Source organism: Sarcophilus harrisii, chromosome 3 (assembly GCF_902635505.1).
Source record: "Sarcophilus harrisii chromosome 3, mSarHar1.11, whole genome shotgun sequence".
In the NCBI taxonomy this organism is placed as follows: Eukaryota; Metazoa; Chordata; class Mammalia; order Dasyuromorphia; family Dasyuridae; genus Sarcophilus; species Sarcophilus harrisii.
Window position 1 is genome coordinate 365,783,436 of NC_045428.1, and position 23,673 is coordinate 365,807,108.

The following is a 23,673-nucleotide window of genomic DNA, read 5'->3' on the forward strand; positions in this document are numbered from 1 at the left end:
TAGTGGCAACATGGGTAGCCTCTATTGCTTTAAGATAAGAGTTATTTCCTACCGAATAATCATCTCTTTTTACAACACACATTCCCCCATGCAGAACAAAAATCAAACAAACAAAATAAAATTCATGCATGATATTTACAATTTGTGCCTTTACACTTTGGTAATGGAAAAATGCTACTAACCTGGTACCTTAAAACAGTCTCATAATGTTTGGAATGGAAATCTTCTAAAACACTCCCATATCCATCTGGTAAAGAAGGGCAGAGAGAAGGGTTCTGAAAGGAAAACAATTCATAATTTTAGGTTTTTTTAGTTTTTTTGTTTAAAATAAACTCTAAGTTTATTTTATATTTATTTATTCATTTACTTATATTATAAATTATAATATAACTATATAATATTAATATATAATTAATATTTATAACTATGTATTATGTTATACATTATATACAATTATATATAATTAATTAATATATAATAATATAATATCTTAATATATGTTATATAAATAAATATGATTATTTATTTATATTTATTTATAAAATAAACTCTAAAATTAGTTTAAAATAAACTCTAAGTAAAGCCCTCAATCACTTAATAACCAACAGTTCTAATCCAAACCTAACATTCAATTGCTCACTGCCATCATCACTAACAAACATTCATTGATTTCTCTTCTATATGTAGGGCAATTTTGGGTAAAAAGCAGCAAAAGACACAGTCATCGATCTCAACTAATAAATAACAACCTAGCTAAGGAAAATGAAGACCACAGAAAATTGGAGACTTCCTACTCCAGCTCTCATTTTAGAGATTATAAAAATAAATATAGAAAATTAACTAATAAAATAATATAGCATATGCATAGTTTTAAATAAATTTGTATCACTAATTTCTAACATTCCTTACAATGCTTATTTAAATCATTTTAATAAAAAATTAAAATTCCAAGATGATAGTCAGCTTTTCATTACAGGAAGATCATACTATGTTCATAAATGAAAATGTGGCAAAGCAAAAAACTACAAGATTTAAAAATGAAGGGAATTGGACTTAAATCCTATCTTTAAATGCTATATGGTGATGGAAAAGTCATTTAATTTCTCTGAGCCTCAATTTCCTCATCTGCAAATTAGAGATAATGGTTTCTCAGCAGAGAGGTATTAGAATGAAGCAATCATTATCAGAAATAGCCAATATATTGTTCTATAATGCTTTATCCCCTTGCCTTTGTTATAAGAGAATTTCTGTTGGGGGGTCAGTTTGATAGTTAATTTTTAAAGACAATCAATAAGACATTTACTTTTAAAATAAAAATTGGAAAAGAAAATCTATAGTACTTATCCTTAAAGGTTGTTGTAAGGGTCAAATAAAATATAAAAGGTACTTTGAGACCCTAAGACAGTATATAAATAAAAACTCTTATTGTTCTTACTCTATAATACGCAATTAAAACAACTCTGGGGATCTTAATGACCCCTCACTTCTTCCTGAGCCAAAGGTTCATCTTTCTATCACTATTTTTTTCTGGTGATACTATATGGCTACTAAACGTATATTATTAAATTAAATTAAATTAAGTTAGGTACATTAAATGTACCTAAGAGGCACATGGAAGAAATAAAAAGATTGAAGCATATTACCAAATGAGAAATGTATACCAGAAGAGGCATAAAATATGATTTAAAAATCACTCTAGACAAATTACTTAACCTCCCTGGGGCTCAGGTTTCTCATCTGCAAAATAAGAGAATTTGACTTGGTGGTTTATAGGTTTTCTTCTAGCTCTAAATCAATGAACCTGATATGGATGACCAGAAATAAGGAAGTTTCAGAAGCAAAGTATAATACATGGCCAACCCACGTACTTCACTAGTACCCACATAACATCGGTGATTTAAAGCAGAGATGTCAGCTGCTGCCAAATTTTACAGAACAGCCTGAACCAGAGTAAAATGTAATTTTAGGAATCTAGGAAATGTTTAACAAAAATAAATAAATAAAAATACAATGCTGTCTGAAGTTGTCTAATTGCTTTCAGTCATATCTGACTCTTTGTGACCCCATTTGGGATTTTTCTTGGCAATGATATAGTAGTGGCTTGCTATTTCCTTCTCATTTCAGAGAGAGGGAATGGAGGCAAAACAGGATTATTTGACTTGCCAAGGATCATACAGCTAGTAAATTCTGAGTCCACATTTGAACTCAGGTCTTCCTGATTCCAGGCCTGGCACTCTATTCACTACACCATTTTGCTGCACTTCCAAATAATATAAGATAAATAATGTTCATTTTGTGGTTTTCTAAGTTAACATGCACCTGCCGAGATTCCTTTCTATTTTAATTTGACACAACTGATCTAGAAGATGGCTTCCAGTTTACTGGGTGGACAACTATAGAGGATTTCTGGGAAGATATGGGCAAGAGCTGAGCAGGATGAGAAGTTATAGATGGTGTGTGATCTGTAATGAGTCCATCTCACATTAATAACAGATGCATCAAAGAATGAGAACATTCTTTTTTCTTAGTTTTACATAAGAGTAAAGATTTTAATAGTAAGCCATAGACTTGGATTTTATGGATATAATTTATGGATATTATAGATATATTTTTATTTTCCTCTGGGCTTTAGTTTTCCCACCTCTAAAGGAAAAATAACATCTTTTATTCCTGCCAGTTTCAAAGAACTGGTGGTAGGAAAAGATACTGAAAAGATAAAATCTAGAAGCAACTTGACATTTCTTAATCAATGTGATCAGTTTTAGGAAATGATCACAGTGATCAAAAAAGAAAGGGTATTGGGGAGTATAATCATATTCATATCCATACAGAATTCTATTTTTTAAACAGAGCTACCTTTCCAGCTACCCTGTGAGACAGTATTCACCACATGAATGAGAAAATCTAAGATGTTAAATGACTTGTGCCTAATAAGGCAAACAGTAAATATCTAAGAGAGGATTTGAATTGAAGTCTTCTGACTCCAAATTTAGCATTCACTCTACTGTACCATCCCATCTGATATCTAACACTATTTTGATGTTGTTGAATCACTTCAGAGGTATCCTACTCTTCAAGATACCATTTGTAGTTTTCTTGACAAAGATAATGGAGTGGTTATAATTACCTTTTCCAGCTCATTTTTACAGATGGAGAAACTGAGGCAAAAAGCATGAAGTGAGTTGCCCAAGGTCATACAGCTACTAAGAATCTGAGACTGTATTTGAACTCAGGTCTTCTTGACTCTAGACCCACCCTTCTATCCATTGTACCACCTAACTACCCTATCTAAAATAATAATGATGACAAAATGAAAGTATAGAGAAATGAAACTGCAAGGGAGGGAGAGAGCTAGGAATATAACTCAAGAGTTCCCAGTTCCACTCCTCTATTACATAACATTTCTAGCATCAGTCTCATACACATAAAGGTTTCCCCTTATATGGAAAAAGGGAAGAACAGAAGTTTTTAATCTGGGATCCCTTCTTTAAAATATTTTGATAATTGTATTTCAAAAAAATTATAATTCTAGGCAATTCCTATGAGGAAGGGTCTATAGACTTGCCTGGATGAATTTATAAACCAAAAAAGATTAAGGACCTCTAGCATAGATGGAGCTGCACAAATCAGTCACCATTTCTGTAGATGAGTCACTAGGATTAATATTTGTATATTAAGAGTAGCATATCACTGTAAATAAGCAGTTAAGTAAATAATAAGAGATTAAATTTATATGAAGAAAAGCATGTTATCACAAATAAGCCTTATGAGTAAATAATAATAGATTATAATTATATAACATTTTGAGGATTTACATGGTATATTATCTTACCTAGTGAGATTAGCAATACAGATACAGTTAAAACCATTTTAAAGATGAGGAACCTGAGATTAACTGACTTGGTCATTACAGGTCAGGAATGAGGCAAGAGTCAAACCTATTTTCATTGATTCAATGATTGCCACTCTTTCCATTTTACTATAATGATTCTTTGTTGACAAAAAATCTATTCATACTTTTAAAGAACACAAATATTCTACGTAGCCAGAGATTTTAAAAATGAAAATACTGACATTTTTTTAAAAATCTGCTTGCATTACAGAAAAACACACAATTCAATGAACAATGCTTCCCAGAAATGTCCATTTTACTGATGATCCAGCCTTATCCTAGGAAACAGTAGATTAACACATAAATCAAGGACATGAGTTTTGCATGAGTATAATTTGTACTCTTTTATCTTCAATATTCTAAGGGATACCGGTATGAGTAATTTTACCATTTTTGTATATGGAATGAGAAAATTTTCTGGGATAATCTTATCTAGTAAGTCACAGATTACATTCTTCACTGATATAACAATATCCTTCAGAAGAAGGAAACCAGATCTAAACACTATATTAAACTTACCATCATCTTCAAATTTTGCAAAACTTCTATGTAGAATTTGAAAAGAAAACTAACAATGAGGGATCTCTTGTATTCCACCATTCCACCTGGAGCTGAGCCAGGGAGCAAAACTTCAGCTAGAACCAACTTGCAAGCTTCTCCCAGCATCTCTTCATTCCATGCTCTATAAGAAATAGATTTAAAAATTTTTTTAAAAAAAGTAGAACTCAATACATACCAGTCATTACCTATGGAACAAAAGCATGGTTCTTAAAATAAACAACTAAAGTCTGTCATAATTATAATTATGTTGTATTATACGCTAAATCAAGTATCATTCCTCCCATTATAAGGGGGAGCAAAACAAAATTTAAAATGTGCTGAAAAGAAGTTGGCTAGCACTGTCTCTTTTTATTCCCTCTCCTTTCCTTCTATATACATACAAATACATATGCATAAATGCATACATATATGTTTATTTAGGAGTGTTTGGGGAAAGGGGGGAGTGGTAGTATGAGAGAGAGAGAGAGGAAGGAAGGAGAGAGAGATATAGACAGACAGACAGACAGACCCAGAGAAAGACAGACAGGGAAGGAGGGAGGAAAAGGAGAGAGAGGGAAAGAGAGAGAAAGAGGAAGAGAAGGGAGAAAGGGAGAAAGGGAGAAAGAGAGAGAGAGAGAGAGAGAGAGAGAGAGAGAGAGAGAGAGAAAGGGAGGGAGGGGAAAGGAAGAAAATGGAAGAGTGAGGGGGAAAGGGAGGGAGGAAGGGCAGAAAAGGAGAGGGAGAGGGGAGGAAGGGAAAGAAAGGGAAAGGGAAGGAAGAAGGAGAGAGGAGAGAGAGGAGAGGAAGAGAGACAGAGAGGAAGAGACTAGAGAGATAGAAAGAGAAATGGATAGAAGGAGGGAGAAAGGGAGGGAGAGAAGAAGAAAGGGAGGGAAGAAGGAAGACAAAGGGACAGAGAGAGAGCATTTGACAATCAATCTTTAAACTGCACATACTTTTTCATCCTGGTGAGCAGTCACCCCAGGACAAAGAATAGATTTCGTTTATTTTACTTTCTTTAAAGCTATTATTGGGAAACAGACTGATAAACACATACTTACATTACACCCAAATTATTTGTATTCATTTTCAAGACAGCACTAAGGTGCACACATACATGCACATACAACAACAAATACATATTCAAGAATGATAGAGGAGGGAAATCACTGAATGTGGATTTGGAGAACCTCCATTAAAATTTTGCCTCTGCTATTTAATAGCTGGATGATCTTAGTAAAATTGCTTAAACTCTCTGGACTTTTTATTTTTTATCTATCAAATGAGAAAATTAAACCAAATGATCCTCCAATGTCCCTTCCAGCTCAAAGGTTTATGTTGATATCTCTATCGGAGGTCATTTTGGACTTTACATCCATATGTAATATCATCCCTATGTAATAATGAAACCTTAATTGATTCCATATAATTTAGTATAAATCCCATGTATATGTTTCTTGGCAATAACAGAGAAATTATGGCTTTGATGAAAGGAAGGCTTGGGTTTAAATACTGTACCAGCTATATGACCATGGATAAAGCCTTTACTTCTTAATATCCTAGGAAACTTGAAGGTTTACAATATGTGCTGTAATATAAGCTCTTTGAGAGCAGGAACCATCTCATATTTATTTCTATTATCCATGGAATCTAGTACAGTATCTGGCATGTGTTAGGTCCTTAATAAATGTTTGTGGATTGATTGATAGGAACATCAGAAGTTCCTGTAGGGGACTGATGACTTTTAGGTCTTAACTGAACAATGGATGAATGCATGAATGAATTTTATGCTATATCAAGTCAACTCTGATATTTCACCTTTAAGTGAAGGTTTTTAACAGCAAGATATCAAAGTGTCAGCTCTGGCAGGTTCTACAAAGTTGGAGGGAATTGAAGAGAGAACCAACTAATGAACCATTACTGTTGGCCAAAGACTAGCCTAATGTGAAGTAGGTCCTTACCAGGAACTTGGCCCTAGTAGCTTTCTAACATTGTCTGACAATGGAGGGGCTGCAATCAGTATTTGTGGGAGAAGAACCCACAGCAATAATTGTTTTGAAGCAATAAAGGATTCTATATAACAATAAATTAGAAATGCCCTCTAATTTTAAATCTATCGATCTCATATCATACCTTCCTATGAGCTTCTGGCAAATTTTCTTAGCACAGACAGTGGTAGTACCAATGCCTCCATAGAAAATGCAGATGTCTCTAATGATGTTTGTGTCTTCTTCAAAAAGAACTCTCATTCCAGAATTAACAATTGCCAGGGCATTTTGCTGACGTGGAGCTTGTCGAAAGGCTGAGACAAATTCCCACTAAGGACAAAAATTAAGCAAAGAAAAATATTAAAACTGAGGGTTACCCAGTAGCTAAGAATATGTGCATACATTGTACACACACAGGCATGTGATTTTGCTGAATGACTAGTCATTAAGCTGGTTAATAAAGTTTAATTTTTAAAAACAATCCTTCACCTTTAGAAAAGTCATGCAAAGTTTTTTTTTTTTAAATCCAAAATTATTAAGAGAAAGAGAGAGAGAGAGAGGGAAAGAGAGAGAGAAGGAGAGGGAGAGAAAGAGGGAAAGAGAGAGAGGGAGAGGGAAAGAAAGAGGGAGAGAGAGAGGGAAAGAGAGAGAGAAGGAGAGGGAGAGAGAGAGGGAAAGAGAGAGAGAAGGAGAGGGGGAGAGAGAGAGAAGAACAAGAAGAAGAAGAAGAAGAAGAAGAAGAAGAGAGGAGACGGAGGGAGAGGGAGAGAAGGAGGGAGAGGGAGAGGGAGAGGGAGAAGGAGACAGAGAGGGAGAGGGAGAGAGGCAGGAAGGGAGGGACAGAGAGAGAGAGAGAGAGAGAGAGAGAGAGAGAGAGAGAGATACTGAAACAGAGAAATTAAATGGTATTTATTCATTTTGTAAAAGAGTTCTTCGATGTACAAAAAAGAATCAACAGAAATTTCCTTTAGATAGCCATCTTTTGCAGAGGATATAAACTATAAATGGTGCAATGAAAAGTGAAGCCAGAAGACTTGGCTTCTAGGTCTCTGCCAATTCTGAGTTCTAAGTTTTGCCAGTAATTAGCTACCCATGCAATCCTAGCCATACAAAACACCTCATCTCTACTCAACAACATTCCCAATTTCAATATAATTATTATTGAATAATTTCACTTCTAAGTGATTTTTCAGAAATATAAATATCAAGATATATCAATATGGCAACGTTCCACCTCCCAATTCCCACTTAACTCAATTTCTTTTCCCTGTCTCCCTACACTGATATATCTCAGGTTTTCCTGTGTCCAGGTGGGGAGGAAAGGAAGTAGGGAGCAAATATTCATTAAGCATCTACTATGTATCATCCACAGTAGTGACTTCTTTATAATTTATCTCATTTGATTTTCATCTAAGTACTCATTTTATAGTTGAAGAAACTGAGAAAAAGGTTAAAGCAACTTGCCCAGTGTTTCAGAGGTAGTCTGAGGCTAGATTTACATTCGCATCTTCCTGTCTCCAGGCCTCTCTATCAAATGCACCACTTAGCTACCCCAGATGGGTCAACATGGGCCTGTCACTATTGCTATTGTAAAAAGAACCAAGTTTTATTGTGGGGAGGGAAAATCTTAGAGGAAACTATTGCCATGCACAAGTCAAATCAACAAAAATTTGTTAAGCACGTAGTATAGGGCAGGCATTAGTATACCTACACAGAAAAACCAAATAAATGTCTCTGCTTTCAACAAATTCATCTTCTAATGAGGGGAGACAAGTTGTAAACTGTGGTGTGCAAATTAGATATATACAGGACTAGTTGGAGCTAATCCCAAAGAGAAGGTTCTAAGAGAAAGGACTACTAGGACAGGCTTCTAGCAGAAGATGGGATATTAGCTGAGAATTGGAGGGACTAAGAGGCAGATAGGGAAGAGAGTTCTAAGCCCGAAGTGTTGCCAATGAAAATGCTCAGTACGAAATTAAGTCTTATATTATTAAAGTTTACATTACTTTTTAATTGAAACATTTTCTCTGTCTTTTTTTAACCCCCCAGAACAGGAAAAGGTAAGTTTATTTAAACTTTATTAAAGGGGAAAAAAAGCAACATGGGGTAGAACCAAGTAGAGGAAAGTCTCAATAAAAAAAAGCAATTTTCTATTTTAAAGAATGGGAGAGAAACAAAGGGAGAATACAAAGAAAGAAGGAAAGGAACATGGGAACAGATAATACAATATGTAACGTGAATATAAGGTAATTAAATGTCTGAACTTTGCACAAGTTATTTGTAATGAAATGTTTTCTGGGTTTGAACCTATGACTACAGGAAACCTACATTTTTCCCCTCCAAATTAGATCTGATAAATTATTAAGTTGTTCATATTAGCCTCTTTGATAAAACCAATAAGTTGCTTACCTTCCTAGAATAGGGGATGTTCACTGAGACCAAGATTTCTTCTGGCTTGAGATCTGCACTCCGTGCCCTCATAAGAAATTGGTCATTTAAAGGAATTTGTCGTTTTCCATCTGTGGGGGTGAGGGGTGGGAAAAGGCAATTTCCATAATTCTATTTTGGCCCTTTCCTTTTTATTTTCTTTCTGGATAAACCTGTGATTTTGTTGGAATAGAGAGGTTATAGAGAGGAACTGCCTCTATCAATGTAGAGGGACACCTTCTCTGAAACTTAGAAAGTTTTTCACATCATCAGATTCTGATAAATGATGGACCTCATGCAACCAAATACCATTAAAAATAACAATAATATCCAGTATTACTGTAGTGTCAAGTTTTACAAAGCACTTTACAAATATTACTTCATTTTATCCTCACAACAACACTGGAAGATTGGTGCTATTGTTATCTCCATTTTACAGGTGAAGACAAATGAGGCAGACAGAGATTAAATGACTTACTCAAAATCACAAAGTTAATAAGAGTCTGAGGTTACATTTGAACTTATGTCTTCCTCATTCCAAGTCTAGCACTTTGTCACCTACTGCATTCAAAGGAAAAAATTAGTTGCTTTGAGGAGGGGATAAAGGAGAAAAGTTTTATTCTGAGATACAGATAAAAATTTTTAAAAAAACTTTTTGATTTTCCCCTTCTTTGTTAACATACAAATAAACATATATGATCATTATCTAAGTATATATGAAATTTCTTTTGGTGGGCTACAGTGGGGCTACCACCCAAAGGAGAGTTCAACAGCTAAGAAATTTTTTAATTCCATTCCTGAGAATACAGTCTTTCCTCATCATCTTCTATCCTCAATCACCTAGAAATTTGTTAAACAATATATTTCAACATTTCAATATGTAGGTCAATTAGTCTTTGGATGCTTATGCTTTTTTCTTTAGCCCCAGTTGAATGTTTCATAATCCTCATTAATAATATTAATTTCTCTCTTTGAAGTTTGTGGAACATTCTTAGATTCAATCTTTTTTAAAAAAAAATACTATCATGCAGGAAAAAGATATTTGGAAATATATCATAAAATTTAATATGAGACTTAATTTGAGCCATATCATATAGTTGCTAAAGAAAATTAATGTCATCTCAGATTGCCTTAATAAAGTGCAGTATCAGTAACAAGGAAGTTGATAGGATCTGCTTACAATTTGTCCTTATCAGCCTTGTTCTACAGTAGAGATGTCAAATTCAAAACCCCCCAAAATAACAAGGAAATGTTTAATGAATACATATACATCATAGATGATGTTAATCTGTGGTGTTCAAAATCAATACAAAGCTGATATCATTGCTTTAGAGCACTGTGTTAAGAAATGGGTATCACATTTCAAGATGGACACTAGGAGGAGACCACTCAGAATGGTGAGAAGACTCAGAAGCATGTTATATGAAGAACAGTTAAGTAATTTGAAGATATTTAGCTTAGTAAAGAGAAACCTTGATAAAAGTCATAAGATCATAAATTTACAGCTAAAAAGGAATTAATTATAGGCTATTTAATTCAAATCTCTTCATTTTACAAATGAAAAACTAAGATTTAGAAAGTAATTTGCCTTAAAAAAAATCATACTGCTATTAAGTGTTATAGTCAGAATTTGAACCTAGGTAATCTGACTCCAAACTAGCACTCTATTGTAAATCAACAAGTAATATCATATGCTAGTCACTTTCTACTGATCCATGCTGTGATCACAGATACTAGATCTTAGATTTCAGGAAATCCTTTTGATGAGATTACTACTCTGATCTCATTTAGGAAAACTAGATGCAGAACCTTCTCTACCTAGAATATGGAAAGGTTATATATTGTCATATAACTGGTATGAGTCAGAGTTCTGGCTCTGAGGTCAGTTCCTAGGCACATAGTATATGTGACAATTTCAACTTTGAGACCAGTTCTCTATCTCCTATATCTAAAAGGAAAAAGAAATTGCACAAATTTAGGCACTGGAATACAAAGACACTTATTCAGGACCTGTGAAATAAGGATTGTTTCAGATTTGTTCATTTAGATCAGAGGTCTTTAACCTGGGGTCCATAAACAGGGTTTCTTTTTTTTAATATTTTCATAACTATTTCAATATAAGTATTTTTCTCTATAATCCTATATATATATATATTTATTTTATGCATTTAAAAACATTAAAGACATCAAGAGACCAAATTGAAAAAGGGGTCCTTGACCCAAAAATGTCAACTTTTGTGATAATTTAGATACAATTCTACTTGAAAGCAGGAAGTGGAACTAGGCTAGACAATCATTTGAAGTCCTTTTCTGTTCTATCAGTTTGATTTATCAAGGCTCTGCTTCTGACACCTTTTATACCCTTTCTAATAACTTACCTTTTGAAGCCAGATTAAGGGTACAGTTACCCACAGCCAGAAGGGGATTCAGATCTGATGTTGAATGTCTACTGATGATATTGCCTCCTAAAGACTTTGTAAAGAAGATAAAAATTGATTTCTTTATTCCATTAGAAATACATGCTTTAAAATACAAGTGAAAAAAAATTCAGTTTAGGGATTGTAAGGAACCCTGCGAGTAAGGAATTCTAGTGAGTCTCGGCCATGTCTTTTGTGTAACTTTTTGCTGAGAATATGAGAACGTGCTTGTAGGTATGTGATGGAATGTCAGGAAAATATAAGAAGAAAAGGCCATCCTCCTTGAGCATTGATTAATGTTTTCTTTATTGCTGACCTGTTTGCCTTAGAAACTCCAGATTCTCTGAGCAAATCCAGTCATCCTAAAGGAATGAACAAATATTCTCCTTCGTGGGTCCCTTGAGATGGACACCCTGCACCTGGAAGGCTGCTTCATCTCATCGGTCACATATCAAATGAAATACTCAGTACAATGCTTTCTTTGATCTCAATCTATAAAAATCCCTTAGTGGGAAAGAACTTTGAGAATCTCCCCCAGAATGGACTGTACAACTTGCCTGGGAACTTTCCCTCTCTGAGACTCTAAATGGTTGTGACTAGGGATTCTCCCAACCATGAAGTTCAAGTGTTAGTGCTTACTTGGAGTGGTGATGATGTATGTTGTATGTTGCTTATTTGTTGATTATATTGTCTTTATTGCTATTGTGGCCACTGTGTTAATTGTGTGCTACTTATATACTTATGTTTCCTCTTCCCTTATATCTTTTTTGAATCAAGGTTCTGAACAGTAGTAAACTTGCATACACCTCTCTTAAGTCTGTGCCTGTTGAATGTGAATCCTGAACCTAGATTAACCCTACTAGGATCTTTACTATCTTTTCATAATCAAATAGAACATAGGGCTTAATAGCTGAGATTTAGTGTGAAAAAACACCTACTGCCACATTCCTGATCTGTGATCCTGCTAGAGTTCTCAGATGCTTTAAGAGAGCCCGGTATGTTTGAGTCTTCTCTACTGGAAGCTCCAAGATCATATCAGTCAGGATATCTTTCAGTTGAGCTAGGCTACAACCAGCACCTATCGTCAGCCCTGAAACCAAGATATTTCAAATCAATAAGATGTATACAACATTAATTACCTATCCTTATCACAGAAACATATTATAATTTAAAGTTTTGGATCTGAAAAACTGAAAAACTATTATGATGTTTATTGATATGCAGTAGTTGAGGAGACTCAATGAAAATTAAAAGGACAATTAACACTTTGCAGACTGGCAGATTTACCTAACACTACCTACTAAGCTGCCTGAGCTAGTTGATATTGCTTAGTTATAGTTAAGATTTCCTTAATCATAAGCTGATTATTCAATAATAGAGGATAAGTTAGTTTCAAAATTAGTCTCAATCTCTAAAAAGAGGAGGATGGCAAGGAAAAAAGTGACTACATTGTTTAAATCCTTTAACCTTGTAATTCCATTACTGGGTCCAAAGAAAATGAGTCAGAAAGAATTCTTTGAACAGTTATCAGTGCTTTTTTATGATAGCAAAAAATAAAAACAAAAAATTAGATATAGAGTGAGTACTTAACGACTGGAGTACAGTTGAAAAAAAGTTACATGGATGAATGTATTGTCCTAGAGAAAATGAGATATACATAGAATTTAGAGAAACATGGGAATACATGCTGCACTAAATAGCCCCAGAGGAGGAAAGAGCATTTTATCAGCTCTTTTCTAAAACTAATGTTGGTCATTATAATTAATTGTAGTTTAGTTGCCTTTTAGTGTTATTTTTTTTTTCATTGCACAGATAGTACTCCTTGTTGGCAAATGCTCTCAAAGGTTTTTCTTTGTCTCAGACTATTTTGTTTAAATTTCTTTGTTAAAAAGATTGGTTTGATGGGGGCATAATGATATACTGAAAAATGACATATAAGACTGATTTAAGAAAAATATGAAAAGACTTACATGAATTGATGCTGACTGAAATGAGCTTAGAACCAAGAGAACATTGTATACGGTAACAGCAAGGTTATATGATGATCATCGTATCATTAACTATGATAAACTTAGCTCCTCTCAGGAATACATTTATCCAAGACAATTTCCATAGACTTGGGATAAAAAATGCCATCTGCCTCCAGAGAGAGAACTGTGGAGACTGAATGCAGATCAAAGCATATTATTTTTTTAATGCTTTTTAAATTTTGTTTGTTTTTTCTTTCTTTTGTTTTTTTTTTCCCCTTTGTTCTGATCTTTCTTTCACAACATGAATAATGTGGAAATGTGTTTTAAATGATTGTATGTGTATAACCTATATCAGATTGCTTGCTGTCTTGGGGAAGGGGACGGAAAAAGAGGAAAGGAGAAAAGAAAATTTGGAACTCAAAATCTTACAAAAATGAACGCTGAAAGCTATCTTTATGTGTAATTAGAAAAATAAAATTCAATTGAATAGGAAAAAAAGAAATGATGTGTAAAAACAAAAGGAATCAATAGTTGTTTTTTGTGTTTTAAAGAAGAGTAAGATTCAACCACCACTTCTTTTTGTACATAATAATAATTAGGAAGAGTTGTTACTTTTACTTTCCCATTAGGCAGAGTAAATCATATAGTTAATATATCATAAGCCAATAAGCAAAGATTCTAAGAACTCACCATTGTCTTTGTAATTTACAGCATTAAGTTCTGCAATTCCATCAGGGGAAATGATAACTGAGTGAAAAATTCCTTTGAATTTCATATCAGGTCCTAAAGAGGTACAAAAATAAGAATAAGACCTTAAAAAACAAAGTGGATATTTTTCTAATCTTGAAATCATAATAACAATTGATGAATGACCAAAACATAAGTAGTTTCATTGCTTCCTTTAAAAGCATATTGTATATATAGGGTTGTTCAAAAATTTTGACCATGTTCACATGGAGCAAGTTCCCTGGCTTCTACATACCCACAGTGGTGTTTCCCATAACAATTGGTGCATCTGGATATTTGGCTTTCACTTCGAGAAGGTCTCTTAGTGTTACAGGAGAAATCCAAGTTATTCGCTCCCCATAGAAAACCCTTGTAGTTTTAGTTTGTTTCTCAGCCATCAACTGTTAGAAAAACAATATATAACTTCAATATCATCTTGTAATTTACATATCTTGCCTCTGTGTTTTCATTCTACTCTTAGACTATTAACCATCTTTGAAGGAGTAATGAAAGTAATTTGTAATAATTACAACAGGTTGACTCTCTGAAGGAACATGAAAATAAAATTTTAACAAAAAGTATTAGGCTAAAAGCATAGCAAGATTTTTTTCCTATTTCAAGGGAATATTCCCACAAAGTGCCAAATAGTAGTCTTTTCAATGAATATATTTCTGAAAAAAAGTTTCCCATAGCATGACATATATATATATATATATATAGGTTAATCATTTCTGAAAAATAATCCTATTTAGGATACAAAAGTGGAAATAGGGAACATATATAGATAAATTAGAATTGTGGTTGCTATAATGGGTGACATAATCTCATTACATTTTCCATTGACAGTGACCCAGGAATTGCCTAGTTTTCCATTCTCTCCTTCCCCTTGCACAACGAACCAGAATGTTGGCTGGATATTATTCATCTCTAAGAAAGAGTCTAGAAAATTATCCATTGTTTCAACACCATGACACCTTATCATGAACAGCATGGTAACAACCATGTTTGACTTACCATTAGTTCAGGGGGAAAAATAAATTCTTGGGTTGGATCCAATGGCAGAAACTCCTCTTCTTGAAATAGTTTTTCACATGTCTTAAAAAAAAATCCCAGTGATTACTTTTAGTACGTTAGTTGGCTATAAGTAAAGAATTATAAATTAATCCCAAAAGCCAATACTAATTCCAAGATTCTTCCTTTATTGGGTCACCTTCTCTTAATCTCTAGATGGGAGTATCTAGGGTCAGCTAGAAGATCAGTAACAAAACAAATAGCATGGGTTTAGGAATGGATAATTACTCTGTACCTCCTCCCTTTTATTTTGGGTCTATCTCCTCTAATATTCCTAATTTGCATATGATGATTTGCACAACTATTTACTGAATTGAATTAAATTACTTCTGATCCTCTGCTCTCTTTTTACTTTTCTCTTTCTCTAACTATGTGTCTGTTATCTTTTCCCCATTTCATCTCCTTTGCATGGGGAAATAAGTGAGAACAACCACAAAAGAAAATGAAAAACTAAATAGGAAAAAGAAAAATTAGTGATGGAATCTTACAAGAGTTACTTTGCTATTTTGTCTCCTTTAGACTATAAACTCTTGAGGCCATAGTATTTTCACTTGTCCTATGTATAATGATGAATCTATGCAATATGTTTCAAAGAATTATAATGAATAGCAAGATTTGTGATTTGGCTTTTTCAGGTGAAGTTTGTATCCAGGGTTGAGCCAGAGGCCTCAGGCTCACATCTGCCATTGTTGAGAAACCTAGAGAAGTAAAAAGGCCTTTTTTTTTATGTCCTTTAAAAATTATTAGCCTCAAGTGAAATCAAAAGGGTCAAAAATTTTTCTATGGGATATTTGAGAGAAGCCTATTTAAAGGGAAGGAAGTGATTATAGTTCTTGAAAGAAAATTAACTGACTTGAGTCCCCCTTGACACTGAAAGAAGTAAGGAAGTAAAGCACCTTTTTGATTCAGGTTATAGATAATTCCACAAAACAAGCTTGATTGACTTACATAATACCTTATGAATTAAGAATTAAATACAGAATCAAGGAATACTTTTATAGAGTTTTGATTGAATGGAAAGCCGTGGACAATGCAAAAGTTGTCTTTGCACCTTTTCTAAATAAGGGCTAATAGTTTTAAAGTGAAGGAAGAAGAAAGAATGAGACTCATTAACAGTTAATACAGATACCCTATTTCTCTAACCAGAGAGATTTGCATTTTTAACAAGAAACAGTCCTTTAGCCAAAAGCAATGCTCCTGTAAAAAGAAGGGACAGATATTATTGGGTTAAGGAACCTTCTTGGGGTCCCTCAAATTATATCAAATAAGTACCCATTCCTCTACCTAGAAGGCAAGCCCAAAAGCTTTAATTTAAATTACCATATTTTCTTGTTCAGAATCCAGCAATTCATTTTCTTCTTGATCAAAGCAACAGATGCCATTTTCCTTACCCTGACAACAATCCGTAGTCTAGGGGAAAAAAAAAAAAAAGCAACAATGAGGTTAATGCTGATCACCAGAATCCTTAAAGGAAAAGAATTACGGTAGTGACTAATAACTAGAAGCTTCCCTATTACATTTATAAAGTGTAATGTACTGAAGTGAGAGGCTGTACAGTGTAGTGGATAGTGGGTCTGCTTTTGACACAAATGAGCTTTTTTGATCATGGGCAAGTCATTTAACTTTTCAATTCTCTAGGTGATTTTTTTAGTCTCTAGGCTAAGTTATTAGTCAAGATTTAATTGTTGAATTAGTGATACTCCTTCTAGATCACAGATCCCATCCCAAGCCTACCCCGCCAAAAGTATCAGTGTTTATGATTCTAATTGAGGAGAGAAATATATCTTATCCCTTTTTTGTATTTTCCAATATGTAAGCCTATAGATTATGCATACTGTTTGACATCCAAATGCTAATTTTTTAATTACTGAAATTTGAAGTAATCATTTAATAATAGAGAAAAGACATGGTGGATTGAGAACTGGACTAGGAATCAGCAAGCCTGGGCTCATATTCCATCTCTGATACATATTCTTTGCATGAACTTTAACTTCTCAATCTTCTCTCTAAAGCAGGAGCTTTCTATTAGGTCTGTTACTGATCCTGATTTCAGAAAAATAAATATTTAGAAGCCAACTGAACACATGGTTTTTCTATTAGGACCAAAATATTGTCTGAGGGAGGGTTTTTGTTTTTGTTTGGCCATTCAATACACAGTTTGGCTCAAGAATCGTGTTATGTAAAAGTAACAAAGTCTTAGTTTTAAAATTGTTTAGCAGTTACACTTTCAGGGCTGAGAGAGCATAAGAAATGTTATATATTAAATAAAGTGATCTAAAATAAGATTAAAGTCCTCAAGGAGCACATTTCATTTTGTTTAAACCAGTAATCTCTGATCAGAATTTGGAAGAGATTTCTCTAAGCCTTTGCCAACTTCTTGCTACAAATCCAGCTTTCTGTTCATCCTCCCTGACACTGCCATTCAATCTCCCTCCTCTGAAGCTTTGCATAGGCTGTTTCCTTCCTCGTCTTCTCTTCTTGGAGCCACTAGCTCCCTGAAAGGTTTGGTTCAAATATCACTTCCTTTAAGAAACCTTAATTATTTCCCCAAGTTGTAAATCCCTTACCCCACCCCCTTCAAGTAGTATGATTCCTTTTTGGTATAAATCCTGTACTTAATAATATGCGAATTTATTGTAGCCCCCAAATAATAAATCAACAAATATTTATTATTTTATTAAAAAAAAAAAAAAAGGCCAAGGTCGTTCATTGCATCCAGGGCCATCCCCAGTCATCCTAATCTCTATCTGATGGCTGGACCCAGATGGCTCTGGAGGGGAAGGTGAGACAGGGGACCTTGAACAGCTTCCCTCATTTCCCAATTCACTTGCATGTCATGGCATCAGCTCCCTTATGTCATGGTGCTCTTCAAGAACAAAGAACAAACAACAATATCCTACCATGTGGCAAGGGACTGGTGACAGGCACCTGTGGTGCAAATTTTAAAAATGAAACTATTCTTGACCTGAAATAACTGACACTGTCTTGAGACTTGAAGGAGTTGTGTATAAACAGTGATGAAGAGGAAAGAAAAATCTGCAAATAAATAAGCATATACAATTATACAGTATATATATATAATATTTATACTCATGAGTGTATATAAAAATATATCAAGTGAATAAAAGGTAATAGGGAAGGACAACTAACATGTTGGGACAATGAGGAAAGGCTTCATATAAAAGGTGACAACTGTGCTGAGATAAAAAACAAGAAATAATTGGGAGATTAAAAAGCATATATTAAAAGTAAGCAGTCTGTGCCTATGCACTATATTCTATGCAACTGAAAATAGGAGAGGGAGTATTTTATGGAGAAACAGTCGGAAGGAAAGTTTGGCCAAGTCATAGAGTATGTGAGGAGTAGTGATGTATTATAAGGCTGGAAAGGTGGATTGCAACCAAACTGTAAAAGATTTAAAATGTGAAATAGGGAAGATTGCATTAAACATTAGTGGGGAAGCCATTGAGGTTTATGGAACAGAAGTGTGATAAGATCAGACTTGTACACTGGTGAGCTGGTGAATATTTAACAACCAGTTCTCTGAGAAGAGAAATGCATACACATTCATCTAAGCTTTATCTGCATTTTTTTTTTTTGCATTTTCCTCCTCATTTTCTTAAGACTAAATATTCAACAAAACAATATTTTTATTGTTTTGCTGATTTCTGAGATATAAAATGCTCATGTTGGAACAGTCAAATTTTCTTGGGTCAGTGTAAATTGCTCCAGAACACCCCTGGACTTGTATTTTAGGAATATCTATTTGGCAGCAGTTCAGAGGATGCATTGGAAAGAGGAAAGACTTGAGAATATAATACTTACTAGAATGCTATTGCAATAGCCCAGGCAAGAGAGGCTGAAAACATAGATAATGGTCTTGTGAGTGGAAAGATGGAGATAGGTACAAGAGATGTGAAGATAAAAAGATAAGATTTGGCATCTGATTAGAAACTCTTTGGGGATGGAGGAAAGTGAGGAGTTGAGTTTTGAACTTGAGTACCTAGAGAATGAAATACCATTGGGAGAAAAAAACAGTAAAATGTAAATTCCTGCAGGAAAAAGTTTTCTCACTTTTGTTATTTATGTACCCAATTCTACATACATTATAGATATTTAATAGTTATTTATTAACTGATTAATTGATAAAACATTCCTGTACAAGGGATTTGAATCAAAAACAGGGGCACAAGATACAATCTGAAAAAATAAATATATGATGTAAAGAATTTAAATAAATTTTCATTATACAGCAATCAAAAAATAATAATATTAAGTGATCTAGGCAAAGAGCCAAAAATAAAGCTGTAACCATCTTAAAAGAATTAAGTGCTTCCATTAAAGTCGATTAACAATGTCCCAAGTGAGACAAACAATACCATATTAATGATGATAATTTTAACAACTTATATTGCCATAGCATTTTAAGGTTTACAAATCAATAGAGAGATCTATATGCATTTAGATAGATGATAGATAGATAGATATACATATATATATATAATTTGGCTATCATAGCCACTATTTGTAAGGTAGATAGCGTAAATATTATTATTACAATTTTATTCATAACAAAATTAAACTCAGAGAGGTTATGACTTACAGAAATTCAATGAGATCTCTATTTTTCCATTGGATGATAATAATGGATCTAGCCATATCTCCAAATCTTTTACCCTGTCATCTCCACCCTGACTCCTGCATTTTAATTCACTGGCAAAAATAAAATAAAAGGATTTTTATCCCTTCTTACTTTACAAAAAGTCTTGCAAGCATCTACTATGGGCCGATATCCAGTGCAACGGCACAAGTTACCTGAATGAGAAAAACAAAACAAAACAAAACAAAACAATTGTGTTAACTGTGCATATGAACATGTATTCCATTCTTCCCATATATCATCTACTTTACTACCTACAATGAGAAACGTGTAATTCTAAATTAGAACACTAATGGCAATTTCAACCCATGTTCTCTCCTCTCTGTCAAGTACCTGGAATGTCTGATAGAGAATACTGAAAGAAAATAAACAAAGGCCACATATTTTGACAGCTCTAATATATATGTTGTTCTCTAATGTCAATGGATCTATGATCTCATCCCTATGAATTCTTTCTCCATTAGTGCAAGTTCCCAACTAGAGAGTCAAAGAGAAAAGTTCTGGGGTTATTAGAAACACTGTACAATTTCCTGAATGCAATTCTGCTCTTTCCTGTTCATTCTGGATCTATTAATTGTCCATCTAGAGAAGAGATTTTTAACCTGAGGCCTATGAATTCACTTTTTAAAAGTATTTCAATAATTGCACTTCACATAATTTCTTTCCTTTAAAATCATATATATATTTTATTGATTTTATTCAGAGACATTTTTTTGAGAAGAAGCCTGTAGGCTCTACCAAACTGTCAAAGAGGTTCATTTCCCACAAAAAGGTTAAGAATCCCTAATCTAGATTATCTGTCCAAGATTTGTCTAAAATGGAGCAATTTATGTGTTATTCACCTAAACATATATCATAGTCTGTACAAGAGGCATTTTTGTTTTTCTAATATGGATCATTTTGAGTGACTGAGAATTTAATCTAGGAAACACTGCAATGTCTCTGGACTTGATGTAATCTGTATATCTCCACTCACTAATAGGTTAATCTGAAGGACATCATCATCTATAAGGAATCATTTTTCCATTTGGATTGTGCACAACTTCATGACAGTGGCATGTGCCTTTGGTGAACATAGCTCTATATAACAGAATTTTATATTAAGGATGTTACCTCTGCTGCATTTTTCAAGGACTTATGATATTCTAATATGCATTGGAGGCACATTATTGGAGGAAAGTTTCAAGGCACTACTTTGCTCTAAAGAATCAAATAACTTTTAATTGGTATAACAAAAAGGACATTGGGATATCACAATGTGTTTTTTTTTTTAATCTTTCAATCATTTCTTGACCTTAAAGTTGTAAGATATAACATATCATCTATGAATGTCTCTTTCCTTCTCATACATGCATCAATACATGTATAGATCATTCTCAAGATTTTTTTTAATTATAGGAATTTAGGCAGTACTGATGTTTTCTCAGCTGCCTTTTCTTTAATATCATCATTGCCCATGATTAGCACCCATTCCTCAGTATCCTCAAAATAGTAACATTTTCAGGATGGATCTTCTTCTCTAAGTACAGCTACTCTAATCTACCTGTTCTTCACATCTTTGTTGCTTTTTGTGCCATTTACACTTCCTCCTGAAGCACACTGGGAACTGGAATGTTAGCATCTAACCTTGACTGTTCCACTAGTGTTGATAGAAGAAAGAGTTTGAGAGGGAGATTTTGAAAACTATTTTTTACTTTTGGTCTATCATTGTCCTTCTACTTCCTAGCTCCATTGTTTTCAGGATAATTTCACTTAATTAGAATTCTCATCAAGCTTTTTATACCTTTTTTCCCCTCTATTATTTCTTGCTGTTTTTATGAAGCAGCATTGCTCATGAAATTCTACTCTCCTTCTTCATAAGATGTAACAAATGAATTAACACTCTAGTCATGTACTGCCAAAGGCTGCTAGGACTTTCAATTTAGCTAGCAGATCAATACTTTGCAGCCTAGAAAGTTTCTAGAAACTTTTAGTTTGCTTATTGTATTGTATTCAATTACACTGAATAAAATTCTTTGTGAAAATAATAGTCTGTTCTTTTATCTAATCCATATTTTTATTTGGGGTATTTTTAATTGAATCAGTGATTTTAAAACAAGTTAAACAAAACTGAAACATCTTAAGCTTTAATAATATTATATGGAATATTTTATTATAAATCTTCTTTATAGGTTTATCTAAATCACTTTTACTAAGAAAACTACAGTTGACAGTGGAGTAGCAGGAAGTGACTCAGTGAGGAGCTTCACAGGAAAACTCCAAAAAGGTCTAAAAAATGCACTCAACCAAATGTTGATGGAGGAATCAAAAAAAAAAAAAGTCACAGTGAGTTATGTGTCCAGCCCAGGTCAGCGTAGGAAGACAAAAATGGGATGTAGCTCAGAAAAGAACATAACTACCATAAAACATTGCAGCATTCAGGGAGAATTTATGACCTGGGAAAAGGAGTCCCAAACCCACCCTGGGCACCCTCACTCTTGTAATTTTGTTTTCTATTAGTCCAGGTTACAGATGCAGGGAGGCCTGACAAGGGGTCCTAAGCCCTCTCACTCACTCAAAGTGATCTCAAGCCCTGAGCAGTAAACTAAGAAATGAGAAAATCCAAAAGCAAATGACTATGTGGTTTACAATACAGGAACAGGGAGAGGTCTTACTTTCCAGCTGGCTAGTTCAGTCTGAAGCCAGGGCAAAAATCTCAAAACAAAGGGGAACATTTAGTTCTATTAGACTGAAAAAGTAGAGCTTCCCAGGTGGCTGACAGCAGCTGAGTCCAGCAACAGTTTGCTTTAGTTCTAATATAAAACCAGGTCTAGAACTTGCAACGTTCAGATTTGGGATGGGGATGAGGAGAGAGCAATCAGACTTTATCCTGTATAATGCCATCCTAGGAGCGCTGAAAGCTTGCAAGGCCCAAGTGTGAGCTGTCCCTGAGATTCTAATAATCAAAGCACTTAGCAATAAGACCAATCCAAAGAATGCAGCAATAGGATCAGCCCAGACCTTCCCTACAGCAATACTTGGAACCTAGCTCTAATATCATATCTGTAGTCAGAAAATTGGTAGAATAATAACAGCCACAGTAATAACAACAACAACAAAAATAATCCTATAATAAAAAAGCTATTTTGTTGGCAGATGCTCAAGACACAAACTCCTCAAAAAGAGAATAACTCCAAAACATCTAAAAATAAAACAGCTTGGGCACAAATTCAACTAGAATTCCTGAAAGAGATGAAGCAAGAGTTATAAAGAGTTAAAAATGCTTTTATCCATGAAATAAAAGAGCTAGTGGGGAAATTAGAATGGTTGGAGAAAACCTTGGATACAATTAACTTAGCATAAGAGGTACAAAATCTTGTCCATGAAGCAAACTCTCTGAAGTTTAAAATGTACCAAATAAAAACCAATTTCTCAATGGTATAATGAGAAATATTAAAACAAAGTCAAAAGGCTGAAAATAATAAAAGAAAATATGATCTCATTGCAAAAACAATGTCCTGGACAACAGATCAAGGAAGAAAAAAAATTTAAGAGTCATCTGATTACGTGAATGCTATGACCAAAACAAAAGCTTAGACATCATATTTCAAGGAATATTCAAAGAAAACTCCCTAGATGTCTTAGAAACAGATACAAAGTAGAGAACAAAGTGAAAACTGAAGGAATCTGCCAATCACTTTATGTAACCCCAAAATAAAATCTCCCAGGAATGCTGTAACCAAAATACAGAGCTTCTGGATAAAAGAAAAAGTACTGAAAGCAGATAGAAAGAAACAATTGAAGAAGCCACATACATGATTTGCCAGTCACTAGTTATAAAGAAATAAACAACTTGAATTCCATATATTCCAAAGTATATCCACTAATTACTCAGAAAAAATGAAAAAAATTTTATAAGAGAAAAAAATGATTTTTTTATAAAATAGAGGATTTTCAACCATTCCTCATGAAAAGGCCAGAACTAAAGCAAAATTTCAGATTC

The 23,673-nt window shown here is 33.9% G+C and overlaps 1 protein-coding gene across 2 annotated transcripts in view; it reads right to left on the bottom strand.

Moving 5' to 3' along the window:
* The window catches only part of AOX1 (aldehyde oxidase 1), an 81,063-nt gene that overhangs the window by 44,282 nt on the left and 13,108 nt on the right, over window positions 1-23,673 (bottom strand). For both annotated transcript variants that reach the window (XM_031957216.1, NM_001282155.1), the window contains exons 6-16: window positions 19,785-19,846; window positions 16,352-16,441; window positions 14,975-15,055; window positions 14,217-14,361; window positions 13,925-14,017; window positions 12,203-12,354; window positions 11,226-11,319; window positions 8,830-8,939; window positions 6,566-6,750; window positions 4,412-4,574; window positions 183-275 (exon numbers count right to left, since the gene is read on the bottom strand). In XM_031957216.1, the coding sequence (XP_031813076.1) occupies window positions 183-275; window positions 4,412-4,574; window positions 6,566-6,750; window positions 8,830-8,939; window positions 11,226-11,319; window positions 12,203-12,354; window positions 13,925-14,017; window positions 14,217-14,361; window positions 14,975-15,055; window positions 16,352-16,441; window positions 19,785-19,846 (1,268 nt within the window). The remainder of the gene's footprint in view (window positions 1-182; window positions 276-4,411; window positions 4,575-6,565; window positions 6,751-8,829; window positions 8,940-11,225; window positions 11,320-12,202; window positions 12,355-13,924; window positions 14,018-14,216; window positions 14,362-14,974; window positions 15,056-16,351; window positions 16,442-19,784; window positions 19,847-23,673) is intronic.